We start from the raw sequence: 19,132 nt of genomic DNA on the forward strand, positions 1-19,132 counted from the left end.
TGCCAGGAGATACTGGACTATCATTTGTTCATCTGATATGAATGTTCTTTTGACAATGGAGACTTTTATGTGAAAACACTTCCTAGTTTCAGAACAAAACACTGAAGAACTCAGCTGCTTTTGTAGCTGGCACCACCAAGTCAGTCTTAAAACTGGAGAAGTTTTGTTACATGTCATGTACATGTTCAACATTTAGACTGTCTAGGTCTTGAGCATCTGCCCTCACAGTGATAGTGAAATTTTAAATTTCTAGTAAAATTTCTATGTCATTCTTGCATTTTTGTAATGTTCTGAGGCAAATTATTTACAGATTCAGCTCACTATTTTTCCAGGTTTAATTGTGATAATCTGTTCTTTTATCAAAAAGAGAAGGATAAATACTCTTGAGAGGAAGGTGAAAACTGTTCATATTTAAGATAGTATAGTAGAGGAAAACATAGGAAATCAACTTACTCATTATGCTAATGTATAAAAACATTGGAATTCAAAAGCAGAATTTTATAGTCTCTTTTTTGCTATGCCCATTGATCTCCCACTCAACCTTGATTCTATCTCATTTCTTAAAGAAAATTGAGTTTAAGATCTGTAAATCAGGACTCAAGATATTTCGTTTTAAGTTCTCTCCAGAAATAAGGTGGGGAGAAACCAAATGCTTACTGGAATGTAGCCACTAGTGTTAATGGGATGTGTAAGGAAAAAAAAGGTTTTTTTTTCAGTGAACTGATTAAAATAACAGAGACTCCCTTTTGGGGATGATTAAAGTGAGACAAATAAATCCTTTGAACCAAATTTTTTGAAAATTTCCTTTCGTAAGTGGAATTGTAGTTGTACCCAAAGACAGAATTTCTTAGCTAAATCTTAGCATTTTTTAAAAAAAATTTTTGTGTTTACATCCTCATTATTATTCAAATGTTCCTCTCCTTCCCAGCTAACAGAATTTTACTCTTGACTAATTGCAGTTAAAGAATGCTTTCCTTTTTGTTGTCATAAGTTATAATACAGTTATACTTTCTACTGTAAAATAGAATACTAAATTCAATTTTAGATTTTTAGCTATTTTCCTAGTCTTTAAAACTTTGGTTTTAAGGCCTAGTAACAGACATATACACATACATACATACATACACACACACACACACACACACACACACATACACACATAAACGTATATCACACCTCTTTCACTGAGCAATAACAGAGTAGATTCTATAGAGAGGTTTTTATTAATGACTGATTTCTGTTGACATTTGGCTTGCTAAAATTGTTGTCTAGCACATCTAGCTTTTATATCAGTGGACTATCAAATGAGATTTTACATTTAGGGAATACTTTAGGTCATTATTGAGAGGAACCTTTGGACTGCTAGAAGATGGTTATTTACTCTCTTGTACTTCATTATGTTGGCAATTAAAAGCTAATTAAAATAACAATAGGAATAAGATTCTAGGTTGATTTCATGAGGATAGCGAGGTTTGATTTTTAATGGTTGAGGGTTGGTAGGAGAAATGTGGTAAAGAATAAGAAATATGTGTTTTTGAAGAACAAGCCTTATAGAATTGTCCACTTTGAATATTTTATTTTGCAGACTCCTGGTATTAGGGCTCGCCCTGGGAAACTTCAGTGGTTTTGTGAAAAATGCATTTCAAATAATCAGGTTTGTGTTTATTGGTGATTTATTTCTCAACTCTTTTATCTTCTCTCATTCCCTAACAAAGGTACATGTGTGACCTTGAGCTGAAGGCCTCTCATTTCTAGGATTAACCTGACAGAGTAGAAAGAGTGTAGGATTTGGGGTCAAGAAAACCTAAATACAAATCCTGACTCAGGCAGTTATTTTACTAATTGTGGGACTGCTGGCAAGCCCCTAAACCACTTTGAGCCTAATGTAAAATGGGGATGATATCTGTGGGATAACACATGTAAAAATGACCTATAATGAGCATTATTGGAGAATTTTAGAAAACTATAACCATAAATTGGTATTTATCCATTATGCCAGATTGATTTTCTTAACTCACTGATTGGACAGCCTAAAATTATTGCAGCCCCTCAGTCTACCAGAGATTTTAAAGAAAGGTCTTCCTATCTGGTAGAACTTCTCATCAACTGTCTTGTCATACAGTGTACATTCTTATCAAGTAAAACAGTAAACTGGGTATATGCTGAGTGGTTAGGGACATTTGGGGTGGGATTTTTTATTTACAATTAATTAGTTGAGTTATCTCTTTCTTTAACTATATCCATGCATTGTCCTGTAGTTCTTGAGTCCTACCCAGCTGCTTCGTCCAGCTCTCGGAAGTTGGTATGAACCCATTCTCCACAGTATGCTTCTCTACTCCCTTGTGCTATATCAACCTAATGGAGGGTCTGGGGGTAAAGCCTTAACAGATTGTTTTTCTTCAGTAACTGAGAATTGATTACATGTGTATTATCAAATATTGTTGAGGATTTGTCAGGGATTCCTGTTTCAGATCTTAAAGACATTTTATATAGCCATCAAGACATGTAATGATCTGTTATTCTGTGATTTTAAGGTTGAAATCCTGGAGAAATTGGTTGAATTGACACAGAAACTATTTGAATGTGACAGAGACCAAATGTACTACAATCTTCTAACGCTCTGCAGTAAGTAATTCAATATTCTTGCTTGTATTTTGCTTTGAAATATCCTTATTTTTATGGTGATTTTTATATTTAAAACTTTAGATTAACAGTATGAAAGTAGAATCTTATAACATGTTGTATTTAGTAGTCAGAACCTTGAGTTAAAAACTAATTAATTTGGCAACATGGTGGTGCAGTCTCTGCTACTGGGACTAGTGAATTGCTTGAATTCCAGAGTTGGTACCTACAGTTGGGCTGAAGTCAACTGAGTAATTGCAGTAAGTCTGGCACCAATATTACTATCCTTGGGTAGTGGGCACCCACCATGCTTTCTAAGGAAGGCAGTCTAGACCAGGTTGGAAAATGCTGATTAAAATTGGGAGCAGAACTGTGAGGCACTGCGATACATCCAGGCTGGGTTCACTGAAAGGATCTGTAGGATTAGCTGTAAAGTTAATGCTGCTACTCTTCATCTGTAAAATGAGGGTGTTAATTAGATGGTTTCTGATGTCCTTCAGGTTTTGATCTTCTGACCTCTAGTGCTGGATAGTTTATTATATAATGACCTACACAGTTGTCCATTTCTGAACAGCTCTCATTGTCAAAGTTTTTTCATTTATTGAACCCAAATCTGCCTTCCTATATCTTTCACATATGTTAATTCTACCTTTTTGAAGCATGCATAGCTAATCTTATACAGGAGAAACCTTCAGTTAAAAAAATAGTGAGAATTTAGTGAACTTCAAGTTCCACATGAGTCAGTCACAGTGATGTGGCAGCCTAAAAAGTTAATGAGATATTGATCTGCATTAAGAGGGGCATAGCTGCTCAGGTTGGAGTTCATCTGCAATATTGTATTCTGTCTTGTATGCCACAATTTAAGGACATGGATAAATTGGAAAGTGTTCAGAGGAGGACAGCTAGGATAGTAAAGGGTCTTGAGATCTTGTCGTGAGGAATGGTTAAAGGAACTGTTCATATTTGGACTGTAGAAAAGAATACTCACAAAGGATATGATAGGTATATTTAGGTATTTAAGAATTCTGCCATATAGATAGAGGAGGGACTATATTTGTTCCATTTGGCTCCATAAGGCAGGACCAGGAGCAATTTGAGCTTGATGTTAGGAAAAATATCAGTTGATAGAAATTAGAATCATCCCACAGTAGAGTGGGCTGCTTTAAGAGGCAGTGGGTTCCTCCTCCTAAGAGCTGATTTTCATATAAACATTGGATGACCATTCTTCAAAAAAATGTTATAGTGGGATATCCTTTTTCTGTGTGTGCTGACTTTGACTTGATGACCATTGAGTCCTTTTCAGCTCTCAAATTCCACCATCTTCATATAAATAATTTTTTAAGTTCTGCTCTATAGAGCAGAGACTTCATCTTGTCCTTTTTCTTAAAGAAAAGCAGTGATCAGAATTGTACCATCATGAGCTGTTATTACTATCTTCAAGTATTATTTGAGAGATTTTTATGAAAGTAGGCTTAGATGTGGTCTCCACTATGACCAATCTATCAGTTTTAAAGAGTTGGATTACAGATTAATATTATGATAAATCTATTAATATTACAGACGTGATCTCAGACAGTTTAGATCATGACTATATAACCATGTTTGTTAGTTAGTTAGATTTTTTAGATTAGATTAGGTTTAGTGCCATGACCATTGTTAAAACATGCTGATGTTGTAATCAGTTAAGATATCCAGATGGTTTTATTCTGAATTTCTTGATGCGAACACCCGCATTACCCATTTTCTTCTTGTATAGTTGATTTTTTTTAGGCCCATTGTTGGCTTTTCCATATATCCCTGTTCAGTTTCATTTGGTCCAGTTCATCAAGATGTTTTTGTATCCTGATTCTGGCTCAAGTTCCACTTAACAGATGTTTTTTGATTGTCTTAGTCCAAATCACTGGTAAATATGCTAGGTTAACAGAGCCCTCAAGCCTGTTAACTAGGTTACTTCCCTGTCAATCCATTAATCACTTCTCCTACATCTGAAGATTATATTGCTTTCAAATGTGCTTAGTTATCCTAGCTCCTAGTTTAACATGTTTCTGTCTTTTCTGTTAGGATGTTATGAGCCGTTGTTACATTAGCATGTCTGCAGCATTTCCATGACTCACCGATCTTGTAACTCAGTAGAACAAAAGAAAAAATCATTCATCTATACTTGTTGATCCATGCTGACTCAGTAATGATCACTATTATAATAATCCTTCCTTAAGAATATAAACTCAAACTATTTCTTAATATCATGCCAGTAATTGATGTTAAACTCTTTGACTTTTAATTTCGATGAACTTATTTCTTTGTCTTGTTTTGAAAAATCAGTTTTTTGCAGTTTCCAGTATTGAGGCAAGGATAGAAATAGTCTCTCCGACTCCTCAAAGATTACTGATAGCTGTTCAGCAGCTACAAATTCATTTAATACTTTTGCATATAGGTTTTTTTTTTCTTAGTCATACCAGAGTCTTGGGTCTTTCTCAACACATAACATACCATTTCCCATCTCCGTACACTGGCATTCCATAACTTCCTCCTAACTTTCACTTCATAGAATCTGTATTATATGTCAAAACTCAGTTCAGATACCATTTGCTATTGGAGACCTTTCCCTGTCTCCCTTGTTATGTGTATCAGGTAGACAACAAGCATATGCAAGTAATTATGATAATGTCAGGAGATACAAAGACAGGCAAAAAATAGTCTCTGTACTTAAGGAACTCATATTCTAATGGGAGAAATGGTGTATAAATAACTGGGTTCATAAAAGATATTTTCAGAGACAGGTTGCATTCCATCTTCTCTGTATCTAACTTATATTCATGTTGTCTCCTCCATAAGAAGATAAGCTTCTTAAGGGCAGGGACGGTTTTGTTTATTCTTTGTGTCTCCAGCGCAGGGCAGATCTCCTGGCACATAATAAGCATTTAGCAGATGCTTGCTGATTTATTCTGTTTGTTCATTTAGAAAAGGGAATGCTGTTCCATTGCCGTGTCTCAGTTATGAGTTATGTCACTCTGTGTTAGCGGTTATAGGAAGTCATCTTTATCTCCTTGCATTAAGATTGCTAGTTCGCTTGGCTTCTGCTGATGAGCCAAGGCAACTGTGAATGATATTATCCTCTGAGGCAATCAGCACAGATACTAACTCTTGTTAAAAATTTAAAAAAAAAAAAGAGGTATTTGATAAGAACTAAGTCATATCCCAGTAGAAGAATATTTCTTATTATTGGGCAGCTGGTGGCAGTGAGCCTGGAGTCAGGAAGACCTCAGTTCAAAACCAGTTTGTGAACCTGGCAAGTCACTCCACCTCTGTTTGCTTATTTCCTCATTTCTAAAATGATGATAATGATAGTGTCTAATCCCTGGGATTGTTATGAGGATCAGATGAGATGACGGTTATGAGCTGTTGGCACATGGTTGCTGGAGCATAGTAAACACTATATAAATGTTAGCTATTTTTTAAAAAATTATTTTTAGTTAGATTTGTAGGCTGTATAAGTTTTAATTGGTAATTTATTTCTGCTTTCATACATAATTGTTTTATCATACTAAAAGAACTAACTGGTCCTTAAGAAACAATGTCATTTCAACAGGAGGGAATCCTACTTCCCAATGCAAATAGTCCTTGCCAGCCAGTTGCTCAGTTTGACAAGCCATGTCTGCTGAGATGAGAGATATAAACTAGAATTTATTAGATTCTGTCATACAAATCATCAGTCAGCAAGAAAAGACACAACCAATTCTAGCTACTTAAATAAGTGGAAAAGGTTTGCGGCTTTATGTCATCTTAAACACAATAAACCCCTTGCCTATTTTCCATTATTTTAGACCCTCAGTGTTATCCTTCATACACTGATCTGTTACATGCCAAAAGTTATTAAGCAGGCTTTCTTGAGAAATGGCCACCTCTTGCATAATTTAATTTCAGTTACAGACTTTTGAATTAAACGCATAAGCAAGAAGAGGTCACACATAAACACAATTCTCAGAGTAGAGTAAACAGACTTGAAATAATCTTTTTTCTTCTTATAATGTCCAGTAATAAGATTGCTATAGATATTGAAAGACAGAGCCATTTGCCTATTTTGACTTTTATCTTCTCGTTCTCAAAACCTCCCATCATATATGTAATTGATTATAAGGCTCACCAAGGCAATTATTGACTTTAGAAGGTTGATTTCTAAATTTCTTCCCAGTGCAACAGTCATATGATTCTGTATACCAATACTAAGGAAGATGTGATTCTAGAAATGTATTTTGGTGTAGAAGGACATAGATTTAATCATCTTAACTTGTAAGAACCACTAGATACCTACATTGGTTAGGGCAAAATTTTTCTTGATTAAAAAAATTTTATTTCTTTAAACAACATGCATGAAGTCTTTTGTCTTAGGATGGCAGTTTGGCATAATGGTGAGAGCATTGTCTTTTGCTTTGAGAGAGTACTGGCATTACTACTTCTAAGCTTTATAACTTTAGGCACATTTAACTTCTCAGAGATACTGTTCCTTTTTCTAGGACTAAATGACCCAATGTACCATCTCTGTATTATACAGGGTTGTTAAAAAGAAAATGCTTTGTAATCATAAAGATGTTGCCTGTGTTTGAGCTGTAGTAACTATGACATGACAGTAGTTACAGTGGTATAATGTGCGTTACAGCCTCAGTGCTTACATTGCTCTTGTGTGGTTTCTGTGTCACTTGTTTTGAAATGCAAATCAGAAGACTTCTGATGAAATGGTGCTGCTAAGAACAAATCTTGAAGGTTCTATCAAGTGTCTAAATCTGTACTTTTGACATTCATGTATGATAGCCTTGACTAAAATGGTCTACGTCCTTATCAAAAGTTAGGCCTATTTATTTGCATAATTTGGACATTTGTGCTTTTGAACTTATTTGACATCAAGACTTAATCATGTTTTACAGAGGAAAATAATGACTGGCAGAGAGCTGATGCCATTTGGACTAAAATACAAGAAGAAAATATCATTCCTCGTCAGAAGACGTTGAAGTTGTTGGGTGAAATCCTCAGAAATAACAATCAGGACGTTCCATTTGATATACCCATGGTAATTTGAGGAGAGCAGTTATTCTTGAAAAAAAATTTTATTCATACATTATAGAACATTGTAGGTCTAAATATTAACTGGTTCTTATAGACATGTTCTTTTTAAAAAATAAACTCAATAACTTTCTTTTTAAGTTGTGGTATGACAATCCTCTTGAAGCTGATCCTCAACACAGCATAGACCTGCCTCCAGAAGCAGTCTTAAAGAAAGAGCTAATGACCGCATGCCAGAGGAAGAAAAGTGAAGGTAAAGAAATACCTTTATCCAACTCCATAGCAATGCTCTAAATCCTGGCACAAAACACCCAAATCTTAGCAACAGTATCATTATTTTTGCTGTTAAAATTGGTGTACGCTTTTCCTCCCACCTTGTTCAACTCTCCTGACCTTGAGGTGTAGACTGTTATACACTAAGATACAGATCTTGATACCTAATCTACCCTCTTTTGATCTTTTGGGGTTCTCTGAAGGAAGATTCAGTAAGGCTTACTGATTAGGTATTTATTTAAAGGAGCAGTGAAAGTGAATTATTATTTCTCGGGGACCAGAAGAACAAACCTTGAGCTGAAACAAGAATGGTATGCAGGGCACCTTGATTTGTCGGGATGGTGATGGTTCCTTTTTAGACATACTGATTTTGAGTTATTCTGAAATATGTAATTGAAAATATACTGCAACAATTAGGTGCTTTAGAATTCAAATTCAGAAAAGATGTCTGTAGATTGGTATTTAGGTTGTTGAGTCATAAGAACTGTAGAACTCTCAGTGGTAGAGACTATTAAGAGAGAAGAGTAGACAGATATGTGTGAGGCCTTCTGGAATAAATGTAATTTGTGTTCAGAGGAGGAAGAGGACACGTTCTGCGTTATAGCAGTATTCAGCCAGAGAACTGAGGAACATCGGTAATGATGCCAGCATGTGTGTGGATCCACCAGATCTTTAGCAAAGAGGACCTGCTACCTGACTGGCCAGGCCAGTCCTCTGGTAATTCACTTGAGGCAGGGACTGAGGCCTAAGGACCAGCCTTAAGGGAAACCTCCATCGAAGTAGAAAGAGTCAGAAAGTGTATGACAGAGGAATATAAGCGTAGCATTAACTCTGTAGTTGTATGAAGAATGAATTGTGGAGTAGAGGGTCTGTTTTCAGGAAAAAGAGTTGGGAAACTATTATAGTGATCTAGCAAGAGGCCATAAGGTTCAAATGTACTGGGGTGGTGGCCATGTGAATGGAGAGAGTTGGTAAAAATCAGCAAAGGCTTTAAAGAAAAGGTGTATTAATTGATTGGATGTAGAAAGTAAAGAACTGATAATAAATAGGTTGTCAATACCTTATTTAAAGTCTCTTTCCCCCTTTTAAGTTCTTAAGGTTTATTTATTTATCTATTTCATATTAGCTTTATTTCTGAATTTATCCTTCCCCTACCCAGTGAGCCGTTCCTTGTTTAAAAAAATTAAAAAGGGTATTTAGGGGACATTGGGAAGGAATCTAGGAAAACTGTCTGAAATTGTTCCATGCCCACTAGTGTGGGAGGTGTATTTTCTTTACTCTGGAGCCACGTTTGGTCATTATGATTACAGTTTTTTTTTTTCCTCCTTTGTATTCTTCTAGTTCTGCTTATTTCACTCTCCTTCAATTTAGGTGTCTTATGCTTTTCCAAATTCTTTATATTAATTTCTTACTTCTTTGGATTGCTGTATTCCCAAACAACGGGCATATCTTTTTTCCAGTTCTTTATTACTATGGCTATGAATGTTTGGGGAAGGAAAAGAGAATAAGCATTTATGTAAAGCCTGCTACATGCCAGGCACTGTGCTAAGAACTCTCCAAATATATCGTTTGGGTGCCTATGAGACCTTTATTTCTAACTGTTGATTTTTGGGATCTAACTTCCTTTCAGTAGAATCCCAGGCTAAGAATGTGCTTTCATTTTAATCACTTCTTTTTCGTAAGTCCTAATACTTTTCTGACATGATTAAACCAGTGTATTACCATTAGTTTACAGCTATCCTTATTTTCCTACAGCACCTCCACAGTTGATTTAATTTTTTGTCGCTTTTGCCAGTTTGGGCACTAAAACCTCAGTTTTGATCTGCATCTCTCTTATTATTAATTTGGAGCAGTCTATTATTGATAATAATTTGCAGTTCTTTTAAGAATTGTTCATATCCTTTGACCACTTAGCTTGATCTTTATATAGAAATTATTTCAACTGTTGTGGATATGTCTTGTTAAAACTAAATATTAAAAAAATTAAGTTGTTAAGTTCATGTAAACAACCCATATAAGTTTAGTATGACTATATTATAAGTATTCTGGGAAGTTTATTTTACATGAAATTTTTTTTAAACCCCTGTTACTCCAGTTGCAGTTCATTTAATAAACGTGTTATTTGAAATTCTTTTCTAATAGGTAGAGTGGTAGATAATAAGGTTTAATTAATTTTTAAAGTCATTCACCTAGATTAGTTTTTTCAGTCAATAGCTACCTTGCACACATCAAAAGAAGCAAAAATTTTTGTACCAAATGTAGCTGCTTTGCAAAGTGAAATTTTTGTGTGTGGCACTTCATAGCTTTCACTGCTGGTAGTCATTTACATATGATATCCATAGAGCAGCAGTCTTTTGAAAAATACATTTCATACAGACAGGACAATTTCTCACCAAAAGGTGATAATTTTAGTAACTTAGGACTCAGTTTTTGTCTCTTGTACTTAAAGTTTTTACAAGGTAATAATGACCATTGTTATTAATTCTTATTAATTATTCAGGGTCAACCAAAAATATCTTATTTTCTTTGTACAATATACAATTGTACCGAAGTTTTATAGAAATTAGCAGATGCCTTAGATATTGAATTTTCAAATTATTTCATAAAACAAGGAATATCAAGGAAAACAAGAAAAATACAAGAAAAACAAGTGATATAAAAAATAAGAGTACACAGTTTCATTGTATTTTGTCTGTAACCTGCAATTTTATAAACGTTGTTTTCACTTGTGATGTATTGTGGTTCAAAGAGCCATAAGAGAAGTTCACCAGAAAGGGAATGATTTGCAGTAAAACCATGATATATTTTGGGAATATTTATTTGTAGAATAAAATACAAATTTATAGAGTATCTCAGTAACTATATGAAAGAATAGTAGTTTTGTTTTTAAGATCCAACTTTTATTTCAACTTAAAATTGATTGCTGTAGCCTCCTGTGTAATTTGATATTTATCAGATGACTGAAATAAGGTTTAACTTCTTTTCACTTTTTGGGAGGTGGAGAGAGATAGTGGTCATAACCCACCTCTAGCTAACTGTAGAATATAAAATGTTTTTCACAAATACATTTTTCTGCAGTAGTTTAATGATATATTTCTGTGTTGAACACTAAATGTATACATGATATGAGTAATATAGCCGCGTATTGTAACCCAACACAGAGTGGGAGTGATACAGAGATTTTTAAAGTTCATTTGCAGATGTTGAGGGTAAGTAGTTAATACATAGGAGTACTTTTAGTGTTTGAAATGGTAAGTTCTGATGTTTCAGATCTGTTCTTGGAAATGTGCCTGCTGCCCTAGAGCGTCTGGGTTTGTGTTGAAGGTGACCTGAAAGGCCTTTTGAGGAGGTGCCCCATGTTCTCAGTGTGGTCAAAGATGTGAACCTGATGTGAGGCACACAGACACATGCACACACTCACACTGTTATGACTCCCCCAAATCTGCTTAGATTGTTCTTATAAACATATGTTTAGTTCTGAGTTTGTGTATTTGCTGCTATATTTGATAACAAGAGCCTTGTGTTTGTGGAAGGCCATATGTGACAGATCAGTTGTGCACCATCTTCACTGTGAAGTGTTTGTATACAGTACGGAGTGGATTATAGTCTCAGTTGGATGTTTACAGCTAGGCAGTTTTATTTGAGAAAAGTAAGTGACTGAAAAGTGTAGTTACTTCTCTTTGGGTAACATCTTTTCATTCACTGACAGTTATTGTGAACGAGTGAAATAAAACTGTTAATCAGTCAAACAAATGTTGCTTAGTTTACTTGTTAGATATCAGTATATTTGAAAATTGTATGTTTTTGTGTAAGTCCTGTCGTAGCCAAATAATTTGATCTCCCAATTCCAGAATTGTAGGCTACATTCACATTAATACTGTTGTGCTACAATTCCGACTATTGTAACCACCCACCTATAGATTAAAGATAGCTTTAAAATGGTTCCTTTCCTTCACTCAGACTAAATCATATATCTGTGATTGGAGTTTAATAAATATTCGCAAGGTTTTTGAAACATTGGCTCATCACAGTGATGGACCTAAATTTGATGGATTATTTTTGCACTGGCATGAATATATAATTTACTAACTTTTAAAAATCCAGTGAGAATAATTTTTTAAAAAAAAGAATTCAAGTTGAAATACATCCATTTGGTCTGAGTTACAGTTTTTTTATATGTAATTTTATCCTGAAGATTAGTAGAATGAAAAGGATTTGTTAAAAAAAATTTTTCTTTGGTGAAATCTGAAAACCATTTTCTTCAGTTATTTGAAATTGCATTTGTGGATGTTTTTTCTTGTTTCTTTGTAGATGCATATGCTATTTTTCTAGAGGCACAGAAGAAAAATGTTGTGTTTTCTGCACTTGTTTATTCCACAGTCATAAAATTATTGTTGGCTTCTGGTAGTCTTGATGAAGCCTTGAATGTGAAAAACATGTAAGTATATTTGAGATTGCTCCTTCTTTCTGTTTACTCTTCCTTTTAAATGTCACCAGTTGATTTCCAAAAAAATGCCTAGCCTCCCTATTGTCTTAGTTCCAGCCTGAAAAATGGGTTACTGCTCAATTATTCTCATGTACTTGAGTGATTCCAGATTTAAAAATAATGCAAGTTTTAGAAGTCTTTGTTTATTTTTCACATTTATTTCCTTCGATAGCATCTGTTTGGAGCCTTGCTTTTGTAACAAAAAAAGCAGTTAAGGAAAGTTGATCAAAGAGTATTTCTGACAGCACATGTACCATTCCATACCCATAGTCAGCAGCAGGCTATTGAAAGTAAGGAAAGCAAGTTTCCTCATCTGTTCTGGACCCAGAATGTTCCTTGAAAATAATTTCAGTTTTGCCACCTTTCCATGTTTTTTTATTTGTTTTATTTTGTTTTTTATGTTATTGTGTTACTCTGCATATATGAACCACTTCTCACTACTGCTTGGGTTCCTACAGGTCTTCACGTGTTACTCTGAATTCATTCTATTTGCTGCTTCTTTTTGGCAGAATAGCATTTTATTACATTTATAATTTGCCCAGCCACTTCCAGTTTAGGAACATCAACTTTGTTACCAACTTTTTTTAATAAGCCTACAAAATATGCTACCAGAATTATTTGTTATATGAGTCCTTTCTGTCTTCGAGCACTTATAATTTTATGCCTATTTATGGGTCTCTGGTTCAAAGGATATGAACAATTTGATGACTTCTCCCATAATTCCTGATGTTTGTTTGCTACATCAGTCTGCATTCATCTTTTTGAAGCCTTTCCAACAATGACTAATCCTTTTTGTCATTTTTTAAGACTCACCTTTTTAGTAAAAAACATTTTTCCTGTTGTGATATATAACCGTGAGTCATGGGTTGGTATATTCTCCATTTTTAAATATTTATCTCTTTTGTCTTTGCTACTTTGAGTGTGAGATGAAATATCATTGAAATTTCCCTAGTTGGCCTTTGATATTTTCTGTTACTTATTTCTAGAAATCAAAATTTAACAAAAAATGTGAATCCTCTTTACCTTATTCCTCTTTTAGTACTCTGAAGGAAGGTCACAAACTGAGATAGAAGAAAAGAGGAAGACTCATTCTTTCTGCTTACAGAAATTATGCTTTTACTGATATTTATCATGTTCTAAACTGGTTGACAAGCCTTTATTAATCACCGGTCCTTGCTATGCCCTGAGAACAGAGGGGAAAAAAAGAGTTAACAGCTGCTACTTTCAGGGAGCTTGTGTTAGTTTGGGAGAGGTGACACCAACATAAATAAGACAAGAAAGCTTGCTATTATATATGTTATAATATTTAAAAGAAACCTTATTCCCTCCTATTATTCCCTCCTATTATGATACATTTGTTTTATTTTAATTTTTCTGTTTCTATAGATGAGAATGAAAGGGTGTCTTGTGTTACAGATAGTATCTTTTCAATTGAAAGGGATCTCAGAAGCCCTTTAGTTCAACACTTCGCTTTACTCCCTCACCTCCCCCTAGTTTTATAAATGAGCTACAAACACCCAGTGATGCTTAGTCATACAGCAAGTAGTTGAGCCAGAATTTGAACTCAGATCCTCTTAATCCAAATCCAGAAGTCATTTCCCTGTAGCATTCTGGCTTACTATATATCCTGGGGAGGTTTTATGTAGATTTTATAGAGATTTGGACAACCATCTAGGCCTTTTCCAAGACAAATGAAATATACAAATTTTTAAACATGCATTTAAAACAGGAGTTTTAAACATGCATTTGGAATATGTTTTCCTTAAATCTACCGAGACTGTAGCAAGATCAGTTCCTCAGAAATGTTTTTAATAAACAGATGTATTTCACCACTTAAAGGTAAAGAAGTACATTTTTTCCAGAATAGTTTAAAATAAAAAACCCTTACCTAATTTCTTCATTTGGGGCTTCCTCCAAAATAATGAGAAATGCGGCAAGACCCTGGAAATCGTCAAAGATGCATTTTGTCCTAAGAAATGGGAATGACGTGATGAAATAAAAAGGCCAAAAAAAGTGACGCAAGACCATTAAGAAAATGTAACATGTAAGAAAAGAGGCTGAGAAATGTGCAGCAGTTGTTTTCTAGCTGTGTTAATGCCACCTTGACGTTCTCCTGGGTGTTATGACAACTGGTGATGCCATGGATAGAACACTGACCCTAGAGTCAGGAAGACCTGAGTTCAGATACACCCTCCCACTTAACTAGCTGTGTGATGTAAGCACACCATTTGACCTCTGTCTGCCTCAGTTTCTTCAAGTATAAAATAGGGATAAAAACAGCATTTATCCCCAACATAGTTGATGAGGATCTAGTGAGATAATAATTGTAAAGTGTATTGAAAGCACAGCAGTAACTAGCATTGATTTCCTCCCACACCCAAAGAGTTTTAAAGTCTTTCTTTGTCTTTCTTTTATTGTAATTTTTTGAAAGAGTAATGGATCCTGTTTTCCATGATACTGCCTGAGTCAGTTGCAGAAAGAGGAACAGAAATGAACGGGCACTTGAGCTTGAGTTCTAGGCACCTATAACCTGTAGGATACTTCGGAGCTCGTCCTCCGACCTGCAGTCTCCTCTCCTCACTTCACACCTTGCTGTCCTTCATCTTCATGGCGTATATTTCACAGCAGCACAGGACTGACCACTGTGATGTTTGTTCTCTTATGCCATCAAGATAATGTCATGTCAATACCAAGGCCATTCTAATGGCAAGCTATCCATTCTCCCTCTTTCCTGTGGACCCTTTTCTTTTGCAGCTTTTCCATTGTACTAGAGAACTAGATAAGGAAATAGTACAATGAAGCAATTCTAGTATATATCTTTGAGACCTCCACGTAATCTACATTGTCTACTTTTTTAAAAGCCTGAATTAGGAATCAGCAATCTCTCCTCTTTTCATTTTTGTTCTCTGCAGCCTTGGATACGTTGTTTTACTTTCAATTTCCATCTCTTAAATCAAAGAGTTGGATTAGACCAGTAAAAAAGAAATGCAGACTTTAAAAGTTTGATGATGAAGTAACTTTATTCTGACACAGTTTGACCAAAATGACCTATTGCAGGCTAGTGACAAGATACCGCAGCCCTACAGGCAGCATAATCTGGCCCTGAATGTCAGCCATGGCACAGTTACTCACAGTCCATAAAATAGCAGTGTCACTGTAATTGCCTACTTAATGTCACTTGTTCAGCCTTAAGAGCAGTGATTTTTTTCTTATGAATTAAAAACTCAGTCTTTGTTTTTATGATGCCTTTGCTACCTTTTAACGTGCTGTAGCTTCAGTGGACCTCTACTGATAGTTGTTTTCATTTTTTTTCACAAGGTTATTTAACCCTTCTAGCCTAGTAATGGAGCCCCAGCCAGAGTAGTAACAGCTACCTTTCAATGATGTGAATGAAGGCAACTTTCTTCTTATTTTTCCTTGTTAGACTTTCTGGTTACAGCCTACTTATACCCTTTTGAATATGTAGGATAGAGAAATGTTTTGTTTTGCTTTTTACCAGTTCCAGTTATTATGCAAATATACTTTCTGTGCTTTATAATCAGAATTTTTAAAGATTAAATTAAGCATGGGGAAGTAATAATGGAATTAAAGCAGCAATGACCAATAAAAATTATAAAATTAAAACAACATTGTGGTTTAGGGTTTTTACTGTCATGATGATAGAGCTACTCTTTATTAATGCAGCCTTCTGCCTTTGAATGTTGCAAGTTATTTTCTCTTGCCTCTATCACCCCTCTCTATTTTTATTTTAAATAGATTAGTAGTGGTAGTAGCAGCAGCAGTAGTAGCAGTAGACTACCATAACCTGGCAATTTTTCTCTGATAATTTTTCTTTTAAAAATAACATTGTTTTCCCAGTAGTTTCATGAGGAATTTACCTATTCATTTTAAGTAAAAATCTTAATTTTATTGAGTTTTCTTCCTTTTTAGGCCACATCCATTTCTTTCTGAAATATTAATTTTTAAAAAATTTTATTTTAAGCCAGAAAGTCAACAACAAACCTGAAAATTTCCAAAATAAAAAGCCAAAACCAAAATAATCATAAATCCCTTACATACAGCTTGTTTTCAGAATTGGCATTAAATGTTCCTTTAGTGTTCTTTTCTTTTTTGTATATCTTTTTTCATTTTCCTTTGCTACTCAGATCCTCCAACTCAAGAAAATGTGCCTCCCTCCCACCTACCTTCCCCAGTACCAAAATTTTAGTCAAAACAAATATGTTGTGAGGATTACGTCTGAAAATATATCTATCACTGTGTCGCCTATGGCCCCCACCCCCTTGTTTCACCAAGTCATGGACAGTCATCGCATTGTTCAGAGTTCTTAATTCCATTCAAGGGTATTTTCCTTTATATTTTGGTCACTATGTAAATAGGTCTCCTCCTGAGTTTTGAAGGGATTGTGTTAAGGAAATTATTTTATAGTATTCATTAATTTTAAATGAATATTAAGAAATTCTCAGTAGTAAATGTTCTAGTGTCTAAACGTATATGGAATCCTAGGATTTAGTCATGTTATTGTTTGAAAAAATAAGTAATCCTAGAGTGTATTACTGTTTGTTCAAAATACGCATGCTGCTTGGGTTTGACGGTCCAGATCTAGATCTGTGATGGTGATGAATTGCTATATTGCATACTGGCCATAACCATTATTCCTTGGGAGAAGGCCAGTTTTCATTATTGAGAGTTGTGCAGACTTTTCTGTTGACTATGGTATGTCATCTACACACAGCTCATAGGCAGATTTATATCATTTGAAATATGTGCTTTTCATCATTAGTTATGTTTTTCCTTGTAGGATTAAGAGAAAATATTTCACATATTCCTTAGGATAGGTTTTATTTTTATCATTTTTGTAGATGGGTGAATATTAAGGAATGACCATGTCTTTGGCCAACTGCTAGAAATAAGTAATACAGATTCTCTCCCCAAAAGATCAAAATTTTGGATCATAAGTAAAACAGTTTTCAACAGTTTATATACCCAGATATAAATAAATACCTTTTTACATTCCCACTTTAAAGTACTTTGAATGCTGCTATTTGGCCTTTATTTGGGCTGTATAACCAATGTAATGCCTCAAAGACCATTCTGTGTTATCCGTACTATGAGTTTTGTGCCAAAGTCTTAGCTTTTAGACTCTGAGGGAGGGAGAATTGGGGATGGGGAGCTAGAAGGGTTAAAAAAAAGCCTACTGTCTTAATTTATGAGACTAGAAAAAACTTACATCTCAATGATATCTAAAGCAAATCTCTCATTCTTTATAATCTTTCACTTTTAGGTAAGTATGCTGTACACAGAGTAAGAAGTTTTTTAGTATTGGAATGATAAAAAAGCTTTTATATAGTAGTGACTAATGTTTATTTAATCACGATAAAGATTGGGGAAAGTAAATCCTTTACTGTATGCAATTTATGGCTCCGTGCTTGAGTTGTTGACTTGACTTAAAGGCTTTGACAGATGGGACAAAGGGAAAAAAGTCAAACTGAGCAATGGGTGCTTTGGGAGAGATTAAGAGGATTGGTTGGGGGAGAAAGAAAATCCTGCACTCATTGACTGCATTGGGGAACCTCCGAGGCTGAAAGTGACTGAGAGGATAGTCTTGTTGTGGTGTCTTTGGAGGATTTTCTTGGGATTGATGAGAATAATTTAGCAGTGACCTTGCTTTCCCTACAATCCGCTCAAGCTTAGAAATTCAAGTTCATAGGCTGCTCAGATGATTGTCACAAGAACATCCATCAGTGAGTTTTATCTTGATTTTTGATACGGCAAACGGCAACAATTGCTTTAGCTTTTTTTTTTCCCCTGTGGAGATTTTTTTAATCTGAAAATGAACCTTGTAAAGTTATCTTTCGGTATTAAGGCCGTCTAAATTTCGTTAGAAATAGTATACTAAAAACATAAAATTAGTCTATTTTTAAAAGCAAGTGGGTTTTGGTAATCAAATATTTCTTTGCTCTTGAGTTAAAAAACTTTTTTATCTTAAGGATAGTACAAAAGTGATATGCCATTCCCATTTTGATGTGGCAAAGGCATTAGTACTACAGCATATTCAGCTTAGAAATTGTATGCATCTACATGACAGAAATTTGAAAATTAATCAACCAAATGATACGGTGTTAGTTCATAATATGCTTTAGTTTATATTTAAAATATACAGGGCTGAAAATAAATGTTTCAATTTTATTGCAGAAAGAATAGTTTTACATTTTATAATTATGGTGAACGTAAAATAAAAAGAGGAAAAAGTATCCAGCTTAGGATACAGCAGAACAATGCAGGGCATGCAGTTATTTTAGTCATCTAATATGTCAGCATTCAAGAATCTGAACCGATTGTTTAAAAAAAATCTTGTACTTTGTTTCTTTTGTTGCTCATTTCCAACTTTGTCATCTGTCAGAATGCAAAAAAAAATTATCCTTCTATAACCATTGACAGGATAACACAAAAGCTGTCTCCAGGTCGATATTTTGCAGCAATATTTTTAACATACGAACAGTAGTTTTTATAATTTCACCTTGGTGCTCAACCGTTTATTATCGTATCAGAAGCATGTCAGTAATTCCTTTCTAAATGTCTGCTTCTTTTAGTGCTGAGACCCACATCAAGGGCTTCACACTGAACGATGCTGCCAACAGCCTCCTCATCATAACGCAAGTTAGGCGGGATTATTTGAAAGGTATGTCACAATGC

General features: G+C 34.7%; 1 protein-coding gene across 4 annotated transcripts in view; it reads left to right on the forward strand.

Annotated features, from left to right (window-relative positions):
• The window catches only part of LRPPRC (leucine rich pentatricopeptide repeat containing), a 111,635-nt gene that overhangs the window by 77,995 nt on the left and 14,508 nt on the right, over window positions 1-19,132 (forward strand). For all 4 annotated transcript variants that reach the window (XM_072635739.1, XM_072635740.1, XM_072635738.1 and 1 more), the window contains 6 exons: window positions 1,586-1,654; window positions 2,535-2,625; window positions 7,545-7,687; window positions 7,822-7,933; window positions 12,265-12,391; window positions 19,030-19,118. In XM_072635739.1, coding sequence (XP_072491840.1) covers window positions 1,586-1,654; window positions 2,535-2,625; window positions 7,545-7,687; window positions 7,822-7,933; window positions 12,265-12,391; window positions 19,030-19,118 — 631 coding nt within the window. The remainder of the gene's footprint in view (window positions 1-1,585; window positions 1,655-2,534; window positions 2,626-7,544; window positions 7,688-7,821; window positions 7,934-12,264; window positions 12,392-19,029; window positions 19,119-19,132) is intronic.

Source organism: Notamacropus eugenii, chromosome 1 (genome assembly GCF_028372415.1).
Source record: "Notamacropus eugenii isolate mMacEug1 chromosome 1, mMacEug1.pri_v2, whole genome shotgun sequence".
Lineage (NCBI taxonomy): Eukaryota > Metazoa > Chordata > Mammalia > Diprotodontia > Macropodidae > Notamacropus > Notamacropus eugenii.